Here is a 20,769-nt window from a genome sequence, read left to right on the forward strand (position 1 = left end):
TAAATCAAATCTTTTAAGTACTCCAATGGTTGTTAGATCATTAAATATAGAAAAAGATCCATTCCGTCGATGTGAAGATGATGAAGATATTATTGGTCCAGAAGTACCATATCTAAGTGATATCGGTGCCCTTATGTATCTTACAAATTGTACAAGGCCCGATATATCTTTTGCAGTAAATTTATTAGCAAGATTTAGCACATATCCAACAAAGAGACACTGGAACGGAATTAAACATATATTCCGTTATTTACGAGGAACGACAGACTTGGGACTTTTATATTCAAAAGATGCTAATCCAAGTATAATTGGTTATGCCGATGCTGGATACTTATCTGATCCACACAAGGCACGTTCCCAAACTGGATATGTATTTACTCGTGGAGGCACTGCAATTTCTTGGCGTTCACAGAAACAAACGCTCGTAACAACTTCATCAAATCATGCCGAGATTATTGCACTACATGAAGCAAGCCGTGAATGTGTGTGGTTAAAATCAATGACCCAACATATCCAAATCTCATGCGGATTATCATTCGACGAGAAGCTTGTGATACTATATGAAGATTATGCTGCATGTGTTGCTCAAATGAAAGAATGATACATAAGAAGCGACATAACTAAACATATTCCTCCTAAGTTCTTCGCATTTACCAATGAGCTTGAGAAGAATAAATATATTGATATTCGTCACATTCAATCAAGTAAAAACTCATCAGATCTCTTCACAAAGGCACTTCCTACGACAATATTCAGAAAGCACATATATAATATTGGGATGCGCAATCTACGAAATTTATGAAGAATTGTTCATGTCAACATGAGGGGGATTTTACGTGACTGCACTCTTTTTCACTTACTATGGTTTTTATCTCAATGGGTTTTTCCTAGTAAGATTTTTAACGAGGCAGTATAAAAACACGTAATGAAGACAATCATTGTATTATGATCATCATCACAAGGGGGAGTGTTGAAAATGTGAAAAATATTTGTGTTGAAAATTATAATGTTGCATGTTGAAAATTAGGTAAAATTAGGTGTTGAATGTTGAAAATTAGTATGTGATGATGTATGTAATGATGAAATTGTTTTTGGATTGTTTTCCAAAAAAATCCTATAAATAGGTCTCTATTTGTAAAGATTTGAGACAATTGAGTTGAGAGAAAAATATTATAAAGTGTGTAGTTTGATAATTTTGAGAGTTCGATATTTTTATTTTTTACCATAAATTTTACTTTAACGACACATTTATGTTTTATTTATATGTAATTTTAACTAACGAATAAGAGTTATGATTGAGATAATTCATTCATAAAATTATATTTTATTGGGGAGGCCCAAGCCTACCTGGCCGAGCCCAAGCCTATCCATCCCTAAACATGAGCTTCATGTCTTCTTCTCCGTCGCCTCCTCCCCAACCCGCAAGATCAAATCTTTCTCCTTTATATTTTAAAAACGATAGCGGCAAATGAAGGATTGTGTTTTCTGGCAATTGCTGAGCACGCGCCACCGCCAACCTCGAGTCAGGGAGTTTATGAGACATAGGTCACCAGCTTTAATCCTCCCTTTGATTTGAGAAAGAATCGTTTTATTTCTGCTATTTGATCGAAAATGGCAAGAGGGCCTGCAAGCCGCCTGCTTTACCTTTATTCCTTCAATAAAAGAAATATTTCCAGGGTTCTTTCCAACAGTCTCCGCCATTTCCACCCTCAAATTCCGAGGCAATCTACCGATTTAATTCATTTTAAAGAATTTGGCATTTTCTTTAATTTTCATCGACATTCGTTCTGCACGTTGTCCGGAACTCAAGAAACCAAACACATTTTAGATTCAACTGCAAGTTTCCAACGTGAGCCCGAGCCTAGTCAAGTTGATTGTGAAGAAATAATGTCTGACCCTAACAGCGAAGGTTCAGAGATACGGGAACAGGATTTGAGCTTTTGCCATATAGTTAACCGTGATCCGGCGGAAATATACAGAGAGCTTAAAGATACTCTGCATGGTGAAAAGCAATCCAGGAGTGATTGGGATACTGTGACGGAGATTTTTAGTAGTTTTTCCAAGTCTAGTTGGGCTTCCAACCAGGCTCTGGGTATATATATCGGTGCCTCAGTCTTCCCCACGGCAGCTCATAAGTTCTCTAATCTTTTCTTGAAGAGGTTGAAGACTGATATAGTTAAGTTCTTGGTGTCTCTCGGCCCTGGTAATGAGTCTGATAAGTTCTTGTTCCCCCTATTTGTCGAGTTTTGTGCTGACGAGTTTCAGGATGACATTAAAATGTTCCGGAAAATGGTGGAGTCAGCTGACATGACAAAGCCTGAGTCATGGTTCCCATTTGCAAGGGCAATGAAGCGGAAGATTATTTATCATTGTGGTCCAACCAATAGTGGGAAAACATATAATGCATTGCAGAGATTTATGGAAGCAAAGAAGGGAGTTTATTGTAGTCCTCTTAGGTTGTTAGCAATGGAGGTTTTCGATAAAGTGAACGCATTGGGTGTGTATTGTAGCCTTATCACTGGGCAGGAGAAGAAGGATTTTCCTTTCTCGAACCATGTTGCTTGTACTGTTGAGATGGTATCCACAGATGAGTTGTATGATGTGGCAGTGATTGACGAGATTCAAATGATGGCAGATTCCTGCAGAGGGTATGCATGGACTAGAGCATTGCTTGGGCTAAAGGCTGATGAGATCCATTTATGTGGTGACCCTAGTGTTCTGAATGTAGTCAGGACAATTTGTTTAGGTACTGGAGATGAATTGATAGAACAGCATTATGAGAGATTCAAACCTCTGGTGGTTGAGGCGAAGACTCTTGTAGGAGATCTTAAAAATGTGAGATCGGGAGATTGTATAGTTGCATTCTCGAGGAGAGAGATTTTTGAAGTTAAATTAGCTATTGAAAAGCACACAACACACCGCTGTTGTGTCATATATGGTGCCTTGCCACCAGAGACCCGTCGACAGCAGGCAGCTCTGTTCAACAATCAAGATAACGAATTTGATGTCTTGGTTGCTAGTGATGCAGTGGGAATGGGTCTGAACTTAAATATAAGAAGGACTGTATTCTATAATCTTTCAAAATATAATGGTGATAAAATGGTTCCAGTTCCAGCATCTCAGGTGAAACAGATTGCCGGAAGAGCTGGTCGTAGAGGAAGTCGTTATCCTGAAGGACTGACCACCACCCTGCAGCTAGAGGATTTGGACTACTTGATTGAGTGCTTAAAGAAGCCTTTTGATATGGTAAAGAAAGTAGGACTTTTCCCTTTCTTCGAGCAAGTTGAGTTATTTGCAGCTCAACTTCCTGATATGAAATTCTCTCATCTTCTGGAAAAATTTGTAGCGAATTGCCGTCTAGACGGGTCGTATTTTCTGTGCCAGCATCATCATATAAAGAAAATATCTAACATGTTGGAGAAGATTCAGGGATTATCTTTGGAAGACCGTTTTAACTTTTGCTTCGCCCCAGTTAATATCAGGGATCCAAAAGCCATGTACCATCTGTTGAGGTTTGCCTCTTCTTATGCCCAGAAGCTCCCGGTAAATGTAGCAATGGGCATACCCAAATGCTCTGCTCGCAATGATTCAGAGCTTTTGGATCTTGAGACTAGGCACCAAGTATTGTCAATGTATTTATGGTTGTCTAATCACTTTGAGGAGGAAAGGTTTCCATATGTTAAGAAGGCTGAGACTATGGCCACAGATATTGCTAAGTTATTAGGTGAATCACTCATCAATGCATGCTGGAAGCCGGAATCAAGAAATGCAGGTAAATCAAAGCACCAAAAAAAGGAAGATGATTACGAGAGGCCAACGTCGATTATTAAACTACATCAAAAGTAAGTTAAATTATTTATTTATATGATGAACATCACATCATGAGTTTAATACTTACTTTAATTTTAGCCACATTTGACTTGGAATCATGAACCTGTGTACTAAGAAACCATATGCTTCACCAATTGGCTTATTGGTCGGGCACAACATTAATATGCTAGGCACCCTAGGAAATGGAATGGATCACCAAAGCTTTTGCTTTTTCTTTCACCAATTTTATTATGTTTTCTTAAAGAAGATATTTGGTCGCAAATTGAAATGTGAATAAAGTTTTTCTATAAGCTTGTTTTACTTTTTGCCATTTCAAATGACAAGCCCATGCGGAATGGAAAGGTTTGAAATCTAACTTTTTTTTATCCTTTTCCTTTTGTGATTTTTGTCATGTGGTATTGTGAAAGAGAAGAAGAGAAGTAGAAGGTTTTGTGTTTATGGTCCTCCTTTGACTTTGGTCATGTAGTATTGTGAAAGAGAAGAGAAGCAGAAGGTTTTGTGGCTATGGTCCTCCTTTGACTTTTTATATCTGATTTAAGAAATGGTATTACTGTAAAATGATGAAAGAAACCAGTTTAAGTTCATCGTAGTGGCTTTTTGACAAAGTGTTGAGTCTGAGAAAATATTTCTTGGCTGATGGTTTGACTCCTGTGAGAATTAAAGTTGTTGGTTTCGTATGTTGGAGAAAAATATGCTGTCAAGCTTAGGACAGTTCTACTTACCATAAGATAGACGTCAAAAGTTATGTGAAAATGTGTGTTCTGGCCTGAATCAATGACTTGGATGCATTTTAAGGTGTTATGTGCATGGGTTTGGGATCGCGTTATGGGGTGTTTAACAAGTGGTGAGTCGTTTTATTCTGTGATGATGTCGTGGTGTTTTCCTTCCTTGTTTATCTATTCGAACTTAGATTCAGGCTCGTTAGAGAGATCTCCACGATTTCATCTTATAAAAGAAATTTAGGAATTCAAGCTTGAGATTTTATTGCTTCTTGTTCCACCATGAATACAAGAAGAAATCTGGTAGCGATTAGTCGCGTAACGCTCAAATTATCCTCATTCAACGAAATTAATAAATGTGTAGTAGTGTGAGTAGGAACGAGGAGTTTAATTCTGCTAAAAATTAAAATACTTAAATAAATAAAGTGGTTTTTCTTAAAATTAAATCTAACCAGAAAATAATTAATTATCATGCAAAATAAAAAAATTCAAATTAACAATCAATGATAACTTACCTTGGTTTTGCTCGACTCCACTATTGAAACTTATTAACTTGATCATCAATGCATTGATATCAATTTACATTCAATTATTCACAATTGGAACTTCAATACGTATCTCACTTTTTAGTTAAATAGAAACAAGCGTGCTAAATTAACCCTTATCATTTAATCAACCCAATACAAGCTGTTAAGGTTTAATTTAAAAGTAGCATTAAAACTAGTGAGAATGATGAAGCTAAACAACACAAACACAAGCGGTTGTATTTAATTTAGTCAATTATTTTTGCTAAGAACTAATCATCCCAATGCATCAATGATTAATCTTAGTTGCTTCATTCTTTATTATATTCTGTTTATTTTTCATCTAGTTTATGCAATAGATAAAATCTAGCAATTTCTGTTGTGTTTCAAGATTTACATTACTTCATGCTTACTTTCGATGCTTTAATTTTTTTTAATGTCTATGAGCACCAGAATCCTAACTTCGACTTACTCCATTAATCAGGAAAAGGCATGAGATATTGAGGAATGGACAGCACGCTAAAAACGTGGCCGCATAAAATATTATGGGTAAATTTGGTTATATTATTTGTTATTTCTCGATTTTACTTTCATGTTATGGCTCATAAATGATAATATATGTTAATATTTGAACTTGGACTTAACTCAATCCCAAAAGCTAGCTCAAGAGGGGAGGATTGTCCAAGTCCATATATGCACTCTCAGGGATTTTATCTAACCGATGTGGGACAACTAACACACCCGCTCACGTCCAGGAATGAACATCTGGAGCGTGAATTTTACGAATGACCCAATTATGGGCAGAACGGGTGTCCCAACTATGGGCAATCCAACACATAACGGTAGAACCTGAGCTCTGATACCATGTTAAGATTGGAACTTGGACCTAACTCAATCCCATAAGCTAGCTCAAGAGGAGAGGATTGTCCAAGTCCATATATGCAACTCTCAGAGATTTTATCTAACCGATGTGGGATAACTTACAATATGTGTTAGAATACCTTTCGGTGAAAAGTATATCTCATCTAGGATATGTTTTCTTAATTACTTTTACATGCATGTATCTCTTGTGAAACAAGTTGAGAAAAACTTTCATGTTTGAATTTTCAAAAAAAAAAATAAAATAAAATTGATTATGTGATTATGTTTGTCAGATTGTCCTGATTCCCATTAATCAATTATTGATCAGAATCATTTGATTTTTCTCTGATGTACCTTCTTTTGGTGTACTTGTTTTTCAGGTTAGATGAACTATGCTTGCCGGCACATTATGTTTCATTATTTACCATCCGCCCAATAGTTTGGTTCGTTTATATAGCAAACTGTGATCTTAGATTCACTGGGAGGTGAGGTCTGTAAACAAGAATGGATTTAACCGCAGTCGGATACCAAATCACATGCTCAGGCAAAAAAGGAAATAAATGTGTGATCTAGAGACCTTACAGAATATAATTGGCGTCATGGTAAAAAATTTTGATATTAGATGTTAGTATCTATAGTTATATGCGGCTGCAACATCTTATTAGTCAATAGTGGGAAAAATTTGTAGTCATATGCCAGGTCGTTTAGTTTAGGCTGCCATTGTTGTACAACTTCTTTGTGAGTTTGTAATTGTGACTTCTATTTCATGAAAGCTAAACTACCATGCAATATCACATCAAATTAAACATGTGTTTTCCGCTTGCATTATGTGATTTTTATGCTTACGAGCTCTTGTTTTTCGGGTCATGGTGAGAGGAGAAAGGTGGCAATGGTATGGATCCAGAGATGGACGAGGTTTGATTAATTATTATGGTTTTTGCTACGTGGGACAAAGTAATTTTTGCTATGAATTAATTAGAGATAAAAACGTGGTGACTATTGGACTTTTCTACTTCAATTATGTTGTTTTAAGTACGTATGTTATCACCATCTGTGCTGCAGCAAAGTTGATTTCTCAATTTGGATACTATTCGAATTTTATCATCATATTGATTTGAGGATTTGATGATGATTGTAGTCTCCTGGAATTTCGATCCTTGAAATGAGCAATATAAAGAATCTCAGTTGTTAGATGGAAAACCCATGCATATATAGATTCATAAATCTATATCTACATATCTATATTAGTTTTTAATTGTTTATTTACTGTATTAACCTTGTTCTATAGGAGTTGATTTATAGGAGAAAGGACATGCTTGTCATTTTTCCTCATTCATTGTGCATTTAATTTGGTCGTACATCATCCTTCTTTGTTTTCAGCATTTCTCCCTTCATTGTTTTCAGTATTTTCGTTTCATCTTCCCAAGAGTGGCATTTATGTTTGTTTTGCATTCTGTGTGGAATTAATGTTGTACTTTTTGATTGATTGTAAAGAGTTTAAAAATAATGTTATACATGCTGAGATTACAGTAGAACAACATCAAGTTTTGATCCCTCGCATACCATTATCGCCTACAAATAATGAAGGTTATCCCTTCCAGTTTAGGAGGAAACAATTTCCTATTCATCTTTGTTTTGCTATGACGATTGATAAATCTCAAGGGCATGCTATTCCAGTTATCGATGTCTAGTTACCGGAGCCCATCTTCTTGCATGGTCAATTGTATGTTGCACTTTTGAGAGAGACAACTACGATGAATACAAAGGTCTTGATTAAACCGGATCTGGCTAAGAATGTTGAAGACTAAAAAACCAAAAATGTGGTGTACAAAGTGGTTCTGGAAAGCTTTCCTTGATTGCTTTTTTTGACATTCATGCCAGGTATATTCTGAATAATGTGCTGTTTTTACTTATTAATTGGTTACTCTGTAAAGTTTGATGTCTTGGATGGGAATTTGATTGACACTTGTTAATTTGTTGCCTTATACCACTGTACTGTTGTGGATACCATTTATTGTTCATATCATAAGAAATTATATTGTAGTTTCAACCAAATTTATTGCACTGCGTTGTAAGTATTCACTGTTGTAGATATTTATTTCCATTTGTTATGATTTAGGTTCTCTATTTTGTTTGTTGCAGATTTATAATGAAATTGTTGTGATATACAACAATTAATAGTGGAAGATAAAGTTGACCATATTTTAGTTAATGGTTTTGTGCATAAGATTTGTTTCGATTTGCAACATGTTTATTTGTATCAATGAAAGATTCGAACATCCTTGTCTCCTTACAGTATTTCTATTGTGTGCAGTGAAAAACTTGAATCATGCTTCACTGTTTTTTATTTCTTTTTATTATATATGTGTGTGGTTTTTTTTGGATGCAATAGATGATTCTTATTGGATTTTGTTTGTCAATCTTAAACGATGTTAAAGAAATATTATTATTCTGGCAAAATATTTTTGGTAAACTTATCGGTTAGTAGATGTATATGTGTAATATAGGATAATATTAGCTATTAAAATTAAATTATTAAAAAGGGAAAAAGACTAACAAAAGTTGCATATAAATTCACTTGAGAAAAGTAGCAAGAAAACTTGTTTTTAAAGGGTTTTTTTATTAGATTGTAGTACTTTTGAAATATTTTTTCAAAATATCATGTTTTCTCATAATCTATCAAATTATTGTGAAATAAAATGAAAAAAAAAAAAAAAAAAAAACTGAGTCACGTTGCTCCACACCAGCAAGAGGAGCGACAAAAAAAAACACTTTTAAAATAATTTTTCAGTATATACTCGAGTATTAATTTGTCGTGTTGCATTTTTCAGTATATGCTCGAGTATCTATAAATTTTAGTAGTTAACATTTTTAATATAACAAAAATTATGTTCACAATTAATTATTATAATTATAAATTTTGTGAAGAAAAATAAAATATTAAAATATGAAAATGATAAATTTCGAAACACATTCAATTGAACCATGAAACTTCATTACACTAATAAAATCGACAATAACAATATAATTAAAATTTTACAAAAGCAAATGTTTGAAAACAAGATAAAAATGTATAATCAAATCTTAATTCCTAAATAAAATTTAGAATAATATAACTCATAATATTATGGAAAACATATTTCAGTCATTCTCTAGCTTGATGATAGCTTTAAACTTTTTTATCGGATGAGAACTGATCAATAAGTGTTCTCTTCAATGTAGAATCATTTAATATATCTTTTGATGAAACTTTCTTGTTGTAGACTTTATAGGTGTGGAGACTTCATCTTTGGACGAAAGAACCTGAAAAGAATAATTTTATTTGATTTTGTAAGAGCAATGTGTTAAATGACCTTGAAATTTTTGGAATATAAAACGTAAGGGGTTTGTCTAGTTTGTCATGCATATTTTATATTAATTAATTCTTAAATTTCTATAAGTTTTTTGAATATTTTTTTTTTTTTACTATTAATCGGGGATTACAAGAAGTTGAAAGGATTTATAATTTCTGATTTCTGATTCGATCATTCGGAACATTAAAGGCAAGTCTAAGTAGACAAAACATAAGACACAGGCAAAACAAATTTGTCATTTAGAAAATATTATTAATTTATTATTCATTGCCAAAATATTAAATAGGAAAACTCTTTCTATCTTCCATTACTTATTAAATTATATTGTGTTTATAGATCAAGAAATAATATTCATATCTAGCTGTTAAAAATAAAATTATATATTTAAACCAAATATATATCTCGAATATATAGGGTGCATTTGTTTTTAACTCGTGAAAAAAACAAACAAGTCTATAAATTTGGGATAAATACAATAAGCGTAATTGTACAAACTAAATTTAAGTGGTTTAAAATTTTTAAGATTATTCAAAATATTTGTGTAATCTATAAAATAGAATTTATAATCCTTATTTTTCTGGGCTAAAGTCAAAAGTCGTTACTCTTAGTAAAGAGTTAAAACGTTAACACACATATAAACGTGTGACTAGATGAGACACGTACACACAATTTTGCGTCCGGAAAAATTGCCCCAAAAATTAAAGTTTTTGGGACAGATTAATGAATAATTTGCCCCAAAAAAAATAGAGAGAATCTATATGTTATATTTAAGAGAATTTCGATATCAAATATAAGAAAATTTGTTACCTCCTGATCATGAAAGATGCATTCGAAAGTAGGTCTATTGTTTCCATATGGAGGAAGATCGTAACAACGAACCATCCGTAGTTTCAGCGTCCATTACCAGGTTGAAGGTTCAACTTCACGAACATAACTAAATAAAGGTGCATATTTGGGACAGATTGCACTGAAATGGTGCTAATTGAATTTGTTGGGGTCTTGCAATCAGAAGTCATGCTAAATTGAAAAGTTATAAAAATTCAATAATAACAAAAGATAAATTAAATTATAAACAAAAATAATTAAATTTAAAATATCTGTTTCGAAATTGAAGAAATTAAGCTAAGTTTCCATTTATTATCGTTTTTGTGACATAAAACGTACTTTGAACTCACACTTCACCCCCAAATCGTCTTGCACGACACATTTGAAGAATCACAACAACTGGTTCATCACTGACCGTGCCCAAATGTGCCATGATTTCATCAACAAAGTTTCCACACAAAGTACATGATAATTTGATGTTTCTAACAAACAATAAATATAGATTTTGAAATGTCTAAAATTAATTCGCACAAATAAAATATGAAAATAAGAAAAATCGTTGTTACTCTAAATCTTCAATGACGAAATCGAAAAATTTTGTAGCACGTCCACTAATTTCTTTATTTTGAGGTGAGTCTCTTGCTATTATTTTACCAATGACGTCTAGAAAGAAATAAAAAAAACTTATAAATAAACATAAAAATAATAGAAATATGATAGATCCACAAGGTACCGTTTGGTTCGTGGTATGAGATAAATAGTATGAAGATAAGTAATATTTTTTAATAATAAAATATATAAAAATGATAGTTAATATAATATTTGATTTGATTGATTAATTTGATTAAATTTGAGATAATGTGATATTACCGTTTTGTTTTTTTGAAAATATTAATAAAATATTTATAATATTATTTATTAAGGGTAATATTGTAATTTCAATTCAATGATTTGATTGATGTGAGATAAATGATTGATGATTTGATTGATGTAAGATAAATGATTGATAGATGAATAATTAATATAGTGCATCAAACATGAGAATAGATTGAATCTGAGATGAAAATATAGATAAATAATATAGCGAACCAAACGGTACCTAAGTAAATAACAAAAACCAGCTTACCAAAAAGTTCATTCTCATCAATGACATCTACATTCTTCAAATCTGCAAAGCTCTTGAATTCAAGCATAGTTGATGAAAAAGTTAATCGAAAATCTCACAGACATTAGTTTTATTAATAAACATGAGTTTGTATTTATGTTGTTGCCTTGTATTTCAGACGATTGTCTGCAACAATTACGTTTTTAATTGCAAAAAGATGACCCTCTTTGAGAATTGGTTTCATTTTTTGTACGAGGCTTTCTTTTATTGTTGCATGTATGCGCGAACCCAAAAAAAATAGAGAGAATCTATATGTTATATTTCAGAGAATTTCGATATCAAATATAAGAAAATTTGTTACCTCCTGATCATGAAAGATGCATTCGAAAGTAGGTCCATTGTTTCCATATGGAGGAAGATCGTAACAACGAACCATCTGTAGTTTCAGCGTCTATTACCAGGTTGAAGGTTCAACTTCACGAACATAACTAAATAAAGGTGTCATTAGGGTATGGAAGACTTATTTGCTACAAAATGAATTTGAGCACGGTTCTCAGAGTATTTGGAATCTGGCTGTCGTTTTTGTGATAATAAATCATGCAAATTTATATATGTATTTATAGATTAAAAAAACTTTAATTTTAAATTAATAAAATAAAATGATTTAAATGAAGCAAAATTTTGAAACATGTGTCAAATTTCCATAATTCATATTTAAATTTTGAACAATAATCTGAATTTGATTTATAATTTCCAGAAGAGAATTCAATTTTTGGATTTGAAATTTGAAATGTTATTTAATTTGGTTTGTAATTCTTAGAAGAATTTCAATTTTCAAGTTTTATACCCACACAGATATTAATATATAGTTTTAATAATGAATTAAATATTTTTAGACATTTTTATAATATAATATAATATAATATACCTAAATATATTTCTCGTTTATTTCCTTTTTTAAATGTTTGTTTAGGCGGAAAATTACTTAAAATATCATACAACTTTGCTTTCACACACACACATATATATATATATACACACACATATAGATATTCCGGTTATTATCCCATTTTATTTTTCCTAAATTCATTTATTTTAGTCCTCGCTCGTGAACTTGGTTTAATTTTTTCATCTTTACTTTGATTTGTTGGTATTATAATAATGTTATTTTTGTATTTAACGCTTTACCAAAAGAATTTGACTGGTTCTGCATAATTTCTTAGGCATTTGATTGAAGTTGATAATTTTGATTCTCTAAATACGTGTAATATTTTTGAGAAAGAACCTGTCTTTTCCTAAAATAATGAGCTCCAATATTAAAAAAATTGTAGTTTTAAAAAAATAATTTAATTGATCAATCTAAAATTATGACAATAATTATTTTATTAAATCACCATATTACTTTAAATGTCTTCTTTTTTCAAATCCTTATTTGTTTGAATTTTATGGTGAAACGATTTTGTTTGTTTCTTTAAGAAAGGATTTGCGGATGAAGTAAATAAAACAATTGATATATTTCTTATTGGTTATTGCCCTAATTTAATGTGCCCCAACAGGCCCAATGCTCCAACAACGTGTGGTTTTCGGCAGCTGCAGAAGAAACAGCAACAATTGATTCTCGTAGTTTGGACTGTATCCATAATCTGTGCAGAATGGAATTCGATTTGAATGGAGCAAACCTCGATAGTCTCCGTATATCCCCCCTTGATGAAGAGGAAGATGAAGCTCGAAATAATGATACCGAAGATGACATCAGCGATGAAGAAGAGGGGTGGATACCAATGACCTTAGGGTTTGTGGTCAAACCGAAAAATAAATGGTCATTGCGCCGTCAGTATTTCCCCAGCAAAGCGGGTGGTACTCCGGTAATTATTTTTTTTATCAACATGTTTCATAAGATTTATAAGTTTAGTTTTACGAAAGCATGGACTCGTGCTGTTTGTGTTATCTATTATTGTTTTATAACAAATGAAGGAGAAGTGGATTTTAGTGTCTTCAAGGATATCTGTTCCAAATAGTGGATAATTATTTGATTTGTTGTGGATAGGCTTGGCTGGATCCGGTTAATTTTCCTTCAGAAAAATCGAATCTTTGTGATTTTTGCGGTGACCCTTTGCAGTTCCTGCTCCAGGTATTCTAGTTTTTGTGAATAGAATTTGGTAGGTTTCCATTTTCTTTTCCTAAAACATTGAAAATGTACTCTATTTTTATGTATATGTTGCTTGCCTTTGTAGGTTTACGCTCCACTATCGGAGGAGTGGACGTTTCACCGCTCACTGTTTGTATTTATGTGTCCATCAATGGTTTGCCTTCTTCGTGACCAGCATGAACAATGGAAGCGTTGTCCAGAGAAGCTCTCCAGAAGGTAGTGCATTTTTGTCTTACTTTTTGTTATATGTTTGTTGAGCTGATAGACTTACGATTTCATGTTTTCTGTTTATGATGCCGACCTGTTTTCTAAAGCGTGAAGGTTTTTCGGTGTCAATTGCCACGCGAGAATTCCTTTTACTCCATTGAAGCACCTAATGAAGATGGAACTGAGCAGCCTTTGACAGCCGGAGGTAACTTTTTTTTGTGTATCTTAATATATACCTTCTTATTGATATCTTGTAGTCGTCTAAACTTCACAAACTTCTGAAAATAGGTCTGCTCGTTGATAATGCTAGCTGACAAGAAAGACTAATATGAAAAAATATGAATTAAGACTGAAATGCACAGTTCCATGTGGTGGTAGTAGTTGTGAATAAGATGGACTAGGATACTACATTTGCTTCATTTTATATGTTTCTTGAAATGCTGCTGCTGTTACCTTGTATAATGATTTGCTTCTGTTTGCCTGGTGATTTGTTCCAGCAACACTCTGTAATTGGTGTGGTACATGGAAAGGAGATAAAATTTGTGGTTGCTGTAGAAAAGTGTGTTATTGTTCTGGGAAACACCAGGTATTCGGTTTGTTTTAGCTCCTATGTGCATGAGGCATATGACATTAATCTTTCAGGCTATCAAATAGAGGAGTCATTAGAGTTATGACTATTTGCAGGTGGCTCACTGGAGATCAAGTGGCTCAAGCCATAAGGTTAGCTGTCAGCAGTTGGAGACATCTGCAAGATCAACGGAACTAGGTAATGGTTATACAGAAATATAACTTTTTGTTCCTTTTTGAACGAACAAATAATGCTTCTCCACCATCTAATTATAGTGGTTATTGAATGTGACGGAAATTGATATGCTGAATTGCTGACATGACACGAATAAATCTTCCTGTAGTTTTTTTTTTCATACATGGTTGATTTCATTGTACCATCCAGTATATTCAGTATTTCAGCTAGCTATTACTTCTGAAAATATAATATTATCATGCCTAAATGAATAGATATGGATTGCTGCCTGTCAATTATCAAGAGGGTTTCACTTTCCATGTTTTTGGCGTGACGTTTTGTCCTACATTGTGGAATTACACTTTAATCTTCTTCAAGATAATTTGGTGTTCATTAAAGGCAACAAACAATTTTTTTAAATAAAATCTATATTGGTACTTTATTTGCCAATAGCTGCCAGCAACTCCCTTTGGCCAGAGTATGAGATCACAAATGAGGATGAGTGTGAACTTGATACAGAGATGTCTACTGATAATGATACTGCTAGCTCAATAATTCCTAGAACTCGTGTGGATGGATCTTGCACAAAACTGCTGAAAGATCTCGAGGCAAGCTTCTTGTTTAATTGATTTTGATAATTGTTGAATTGCAGTGTGTATCTCTTTTTTTCCTTTGTGATAGGGAGATGATGACAAAAGGAGCTGGGCATTTTTCCAGAAGAGAATATCTGTTGCCCCAGACCAGATCTTGAGGTGATCATATTGGTTAAAAAGAAGGAACTTATGTTTCTTTGTTTATGTCTTCGTTGTTATTATTGTCCTCTAAGAAGATTTTCGGATGGGAACATCGAGTAATACCAGGATTCGTGAATCTCGACATCCCCCTTATCTCAACTTTCCTATTCATTTCTTCGACAAGCAGGTATTCCAGTGATGCTGAAGCGAAACCACTGTGGCCTGTTTCTAGCGGTCGTCCATCGAGACCAGACATTCCCAAGTGTAACTATTGTGGTGGCACTCGTGGTTTTGAATTTCAGGTGCTGTCTCTATGCATAAAGATCATAAATTTATTTTTCAAACATTGATGAAAATAGATTGGCTCAAATAAATCCCTCGAAACTTTCAATCTCTTCTCCTGTCAATGGTTCGAATAGATTGTTCCTGCATTCACAAGCTTTAACCAATTGATGAAACTCAAATTATCGCTATTTTTGACACTTTGACTCTCCCTCGGAATCTTTTTGTTCATGTTCTTCCTGGTCGATGGTTTCAGGTTTTACCACAGCTGCTCTATTACTTCCATGTGAAAGACAGTGAGGATTCTCTTGATTGGGCGACTATTGTTGTGTACACATGCGAGGCCTCATGTTGGGGAAACAAGGCTTATAAAGAGGAGTTCGCTTGGATTCAACTTGCTTCTCAGTCGACGTCACAAAGTTAAGTGATTTGCAGATTTAAGAACCCAGATATTCTGAAAGATTTGATATTTATCCCCGCTTCTCCCCATGTTTCTTGGTCATGTACCCAAGAAAGCAATTTTCACATTGGAATACCAATTTTACAATCTTGAAGCAAGCTATCTCCAGTATGTGTAACTTTTATTGGTTTTGATTGAATAATATATTTTATTTATTTATAAAAAAAATGACTGAAAACTTGTCTTCATAAAAAAAAAAAAGACTGAAAACTGTGTTGCAAAGTTGCAAACAAAGTTTGACCTCTTCACATCAAAAAACTCGACGACCAGAAAAGCTTGATATGAAACGTCTTGTATCATATACAAATATTCTCCTGTTGCGGTTTGTTTGAGTTTGGTCTTCTTTCTAATAACTTTTTTATATTTTGCTCCACGCTGGTATTGTGACTTTGTATCAATAAAATAAATGATTATTAAAAGCACATTATTGGCACTTGGACCTAACTTAACCCCAAAAGCTAGCTCAAGGGGAGAGGATTGTCCAAGCCCATATATACAATTCCCAAGTTATTAATTAAGCCAACCGATGTGGGACAATTAACACACCTCTCTCACGTCCAGGAATGAACATCTGGAGCGTGGAGTTTACAAATGACCCAATTATGGGCAGATCGGGTGGTCTAATTATAGGCAGTCCAACACATAACGGTGGAAACCTGAGCTCTGATACCATGTTAAGATTGGCATTTGGACCTAACTCAACCCAAAAAGCTAGCGGGAAAAGGATTGTCCGAGTCCCATATATACAACTCTCAAGTTATTAAGCCAACCGATGCGGGACATTAACACATCTCATTAGTGAAGAATCGGGTCTCGTGAGTTAATTAGCACAAATTTTTTTTTTTTCAATAGAACACAGGAAACCTAGCTCGGCCCAAAGATGTTTTCCTTACTATCGAACCAATTACTGAATAAGCGTGCCGGATACATTTTCGCTGCACAAACCAGACTGGCGAAAAAGCTTGGTGCTTGATAGCTTGGCTCGTGTAGATTTTTAAGGACTTTGAATTTGTGCCATCCCACGTATTCATTAGCCCTTTTCCTTTTTGTATGTTTAAAAAATAATGACGCTTTATTTAGCTGCATTTTTCTATGTTTATAATTAGAATTTAATACTAGTGCATTGAGTACATGAGTTGTATGATAGAATATATATATTATTTAATGTAAAAAATTTAATTTGTATGTATGCATCACATATTATTTATTTGATACTGACCTTATTATTCATAGCCCTTGTATTGAGAATAAACATATGTTACATATATAAAAATAATTTTAAAAAATTAAAAATAAAGCAAAACGAAACCTAATATTATATTTCAAACTTTGAGGAAAAAAATTGTTGTTTCCATTTAGTTTTGCTTAGATAAATTTTAATATATACAATATATATTTTATTATCGCTATATGAGTTATGGAGAAGAGTATCATAGGTTAAATAAACAATATTTTATAAAGTTAGTGATTTCATATAAAAAAGACAAAAAAATCAAGTTATCAGATAAAAACCAAATTCTAACAAATTAAACGACTAAAGCTCAAAGCATGAAAAATCTCTGAACTAGCGTTCGATTTTAATTGATACTATATGAAAGATATCTATATATAACATACATTAGTATTTTTTGTTGTACAATCGAATTTATATATATAAAATAAAAACTGAAATTAAAAAATGACATTTGAAATTGAGTAATTTTTATGATCTTTATTAAGTCTTTTAAAAAATTTAAAATTGAATTTAAAAATTTTACGTACTCTAAATGTGTAAATAAAAAATTAAAATTTATAAATAAAAAGTACAAATAAAAGGTGCAAAATAATACAAGTTAAGTTGAAAAAAAAGTTAAAAATAATAAACATTTAGAAAAATATACGTAACATGGTGGATAGGAAAATAAATTTGTGTTTGAGAAATACAAAACCCTTAATTTAAAAAAATAAACCGATTGAAAATTTTAAAAATAAACCCTAATAAAATTTTTAGTGGTTAATTAATAATAATAATAATAATAATAATAATAATAATAATAATAATAATAAAAATAAAAATAAAAATACATCAATTGATATTATGAATTTGGCAAGTAAACCATGCTTCAGCTGAGCGGGGAGAGAAGGTGATAAAATCCTCGCCCATTAAGCATTTTCTCCGGCCAGAATCCAGGTAACTTGATATTTCTGCGTAGTTTTTTGGCGACAACGATTTCATTTGTGCTACATTTGTTCTGTCTTTTGTGCATATTAATCGGATGTATATTTTGATTGGTCATTTCTGGGGTTTGATTTGAGGGTTTTGGTGCGTCGGCTTGGTGTTAATTCAATTATTTTCTTGTTGTTTTTTCGTCTTATTTTGAGGGTGGACGTATCCAGGAAATGTATCATGTGGAATCCGGATTGGTTCCACGCCCTTTGATTTGATTAGTTTGAGATGAAGAAGAATTGATTTGGAGCCTGAGAAATGTCTAGCTTGACAATGGAATGATGTAAAGAGATTGTTAGTGGAGCCCCTTTATAGCTTCTCTGTGGAAATCGGGGTTTATAGATTTCAATCTGTTAATTAGCTGTTCCCTGATTCAATGTACAAATTTAGCTTCAAACAACAATTCTATAGATTCACCCACTTGATTATTTCATCTACAGTTAACAATCTCTTTCTAAATTTACTCCAACAGTGAAAAATTATTTAAATCGTGTACCTAACTGTGCATTGTACATATGTTCGGTAAACAGGCATCTGTTTGAAGTGAAATGGTCATCTTTTGTTGGACGGCTATTTGATCTATAATTGTTTTTGCAAATGATTCTTGCGTTTTTTAGATACGTTTTCAAGGTTCAATTTTCCATTCAAACATGTTGCTGCGATCATGATCTTCCTACTAGTGAAATTTTTCAAAGGTTGGGAATAGTTAAAACCAAGATTGGTTGTGGTTTGGAGTGAATGGTCATTGAAATGAGCTTTATATTGTTTTAGGTGTATACTATTGATTTTATTCTGGTCTTTGCTTAGTATTTGAGTATGACAAATCTCAGCTTATCAATAGGTGTACTTTTTGTTGGCTCAATAATATAGGCTTGTGAGGTGAACCTGTTACCCAAATATGATGACAATCGTGAGACGTTAGTTATAGCAAATTTATGATTCTGGACCAAACTAGAAGGACTTGAATGTTCAGTTTAGACCCTACAGATAATATGGAATCTGCTAGAAGCATTTATACGACATAAATATCCTGGCAAAAGCATATCTGTGGTTGATTGAAATTTTGAAGTAAAAAATTTTGTTTAGTTTCCCTTCAATTCTTTTCCCTAAACTTTAGTGCATAAAAGGTGTGTGGTGTTCTATCAACGAATGGTATCTGTCTGTCTCAGTTCTGAAGCTCTCGTACATGACCATTTCTGTTTTCTTGTTAACTTTTTGCTTGAAACTGTTCGTGTAGAACTTATTTTGGGAGGTAATGGCATCCAAGTTACATCAAGTGCAAGCCAAGGCTTGCCAAGTGTCACAATTCGTGGCCAAGAATGGAACCACCTACTACAAGCAGTTGTTGGAGCAGAACAAACATAACATTGTGGAGCCGCCAACTGTGGAGAAATGTAATGAGCTATCCAAGCAGTTGTTTTACACTCATCTTGCCAGGTTGCTCTTGCAGTATATTTCTTATTTTAATTTCAAATTGTTCAACTTGTTTCATTGGAACTTGATAATTATGAAATTCATTCTGTGATGCAAAGTGGCAACCAAGTTTGATCTCTCATCTTTTGTGATTATTTAGCTTTGACAAATCTTTTATTTTAATGTATTATTTTTTAGCCGACATTCAGTATAGAGGCTTTATTTTTTGTGTTACATGTTACATACCAGATCATAATCTTTGTATTTGACCCTTTACTCTATGGACGGTGGCTGTCTCTTGCTTTGATTTTTTTTCCTTCTAATTTATCACAACTTGAGGTCGCACCTGAAGGAATATACCTCCAGTTAGTTCTTTTCATCATGAAATTTCGATAGCTCTTTGCTTGCTGGAATCAATCATATTTGAGATTTTGTTTGTGTCACGATGCATTGGTCCTCTTGTGGTTTTTGTGACTTTGTTAGTTTGTTCCATTGGCAGCATCCCAGGTCGTACAGAATCATTCTGGAAGGAATTTTATTATGTCAAGAATATGTGGAAGCACAGGCAAGAGTTGAAGGTTGAGGATGCTGGGATTGCAGCTTTATTTGGGCTCGAGTGTTTTGCATGGTTCTGTGCCGGTGAGATTATTGGAAGGGGCTTCACATTTACTGGTTACTACCCCTGAAAATTTATGTTCAAAACGGCACACATTATCTTTCTAAAACTAATTTGATTTTCTTGAGAAGTTTTGAAGCTGAGAAACTAATGTTTAATACGATTTCCCCAATAATTAGTATATTTTGTTGACTGAATCCCCTCTCGAGTGAAGTTGTTTAGAAAAACAGGTATTTCAAAGGTTCATTTTGAGAAATGAGAGTTTTTTTTCTTCGCCTCCTTTTTTTTCCTTTTAAAGAAACATGTTTCAGGAGACTTAGATACATCCTGTTGATACAGACCTTGTTTTGTTTTCAAAATAAATGAATTTTAATATAGTTGTCAATTCCTATAAATTTTATTTACGCTTGCATTCAAAAATACTATTAAAATTTAATATGTTTATCAATATTATAACATAATAAATATATATTCTCAAACATTAATGGTTATATTGGGAGATATATCCAAATAAATTGTTAAAATGAATGTGTTTGGGAGAGACGGAATATATTATTATATTTAAAGGCAAACATTATGAAACAATTTAAGGTACTGTTTGGTTCATGGTATGAGATATATAGTATGGAGATAACTAATATTTTGTAATAATAAAATAAATAGAAAATGATAGTTTATATAGTGTTTGATTTAATGATTTGATTGATTAAATTTGAGATAATATGATATTACCATTTTGTCA

At 32.8% G+C, this 20,769-nt stretch overlaps 3 protein-coding genes and 1 long non-coding RNA gene across 5 annotated transcripts; 3 read left to right on the forward strand and 1 right to left on the reverse strand.

Moving 5' to 3' along the window:
• Nucleotides 1-1,342: 1,342 nt before the first annotated feature.
• LOC142528451 (DExH-box ATP-dependent RNA helicase DExH18, mitochondrial) lies at nt 1,343-6,744 on the forward strand. Of its 2 annotated transcripts, none has more exons than XM_075633510.1 (3): nt 1,343-3,842; nt 5,565-5,623; nt 6,316-6,744. In XM_075633510.1, exons 1-2 carry the CDS (start codon nt 1,612-1,614, stop codon nt 5,611-5,613), a joined length of 2,280 nt encoding a protein of 759 aa, XP_075489625.1. In that variant the 5' UTR covers nt 1,343-1,611; the 3' UTR covers nt 5,614-5,623; nt 6,316-6,744. The 2 variants fall into 2 exon arrangements, with proteins under 2 accessions (XP_075489625.1, XP_075489621.1); XM_075633506.1 differs by having other exon boundaries at nt 1,344-3,842; nt 5,559-5,623.
• A 5,891-nt stretch (nt 6,745-12,635) lies between these two features.
• LOC142528458 (uncharacterized) lies at nt 12,636-15,904 on the forward strand. Its single transcript, XM_075633513.1, has 10 exons — nt 12,636-13,083; nt 13,266-13,349; nt 13,453-13,583; nt 13,682-13,779; nt 14,072-14,160; nt 14,259-14,340; nt 14,770-14,924; nt 14,998-15,068; nt 15,238-15,352; nt 15,589-15,904. The coding sequence occupies exons 1-10, from the start codon at nt 12,871-12,873 to the stop codon at nt 15,754-15,756; spliced, it is 1,206 nt and encodes a 401-aa protein (XP_075489628.1). The 5' UTR covers nt 12,636-12,870; the 3' UTR covers nt 15,757-15,904.
• On the reverse strand, nt 15,807-16,324 carry LOC142528462 (uncharacterized). The gene is made up of 2 exons (XR_012815684.1): nt 15,997-16,324; nt 15,807-15,963 (listed from the first exon to the last, which is right to left on the reverse strand). It is a non-coding gene; the product is annotated as an uncharacterized LOC142528462 (long non-coding RNA).
• Nucleotides 16,325-17,845: 1,521 nt separating this feature from the next.
• LOC142528466 (uncharacterized) lies at nt 17,846-20,304 on the forward strand. The gene is made up of 3 exons (XM_075633518.1): nt 17,846-17,962; nt 19,236-19,435; nt 19,911-20,304. The coding sequence occupies exons 2-3, from the start codon at nt 19,254-19,256 to the stop codon at nt 20,095-20,097; spliced, it is 369 nt and encodes a 122-aa protein (XP_075489633.1). The 5' UTR covers nt 17,846-17,962; nt 19,236-19,253; the 3' UTR covers nt 20,098-20,304.
• Nucleotides 20,305-20,769: the final 465 nt, after the last annotated feature.

This window comes from Primulina tabacum, chromosome 2 (assembly GCF_025594145.1).
Source record: "Primulina tabacum isolate GXHZ01 chromosome 2, ASM2559414v2, whole genome shotgun sequence".
Classification (NCBI taxonomy): domain Eukaryota; kingdom Viridiplantae; phylum Streptophyta; class Magnoliopsida; order Lamiales; family Gesneriaceae; genus Primulina; species Primulina tabacum.

Coding starts and splice junctions, on each gene's coding strand:
- LOC142528451 (XM_075633506.1), top strand. CDS start 1,612: ATGGCAAGAGGGCCTGCAAGCCGCCTGCTTTACCTTTATTCCTTCAAT. Junction 3,843..5,558: donor ATTATTAAACTACATCAAAA/GTAAGTTAAATT, acceptor TCCATTAATCAG/GAAAAGGCATGAGATATTGA.
- LOC142528458 (XM_075633513.1), top strand. CDS start 12,871: ATGGAATTCGATTTGAATGGAGCAAACCTCGATAGTCTCCGTATATCC. Junction 13,350..13,452: donor CTTTGCAGTTCCTGCTCCAG/GTATTCTAGTTT, acceptor TTGCCTTTGTAG/GTTTACGCTCCACTATCGGA. Junction 14,925..14,997: donor AACTGCTGAAAGATCTCGAG/GCAAGCTTCTTG, acceptor CCTTTGTGATAG/GGAGATGATGACAAAAGGAG.
- LOC142528466 (XM_075633518.1), top strand. CDS start 19,254: ATGGCATCCAAGTTACATCAAGTGCAAGCCAAGGCTTGCCAAGTGTCA. Junction 19,436..19,910: donor TTTTACACTCATCTTGCCAG/GTTGCTCTTGCA, acceptor TTCCATTGGCAG/CATCCCAGGTCGTACAGAAT.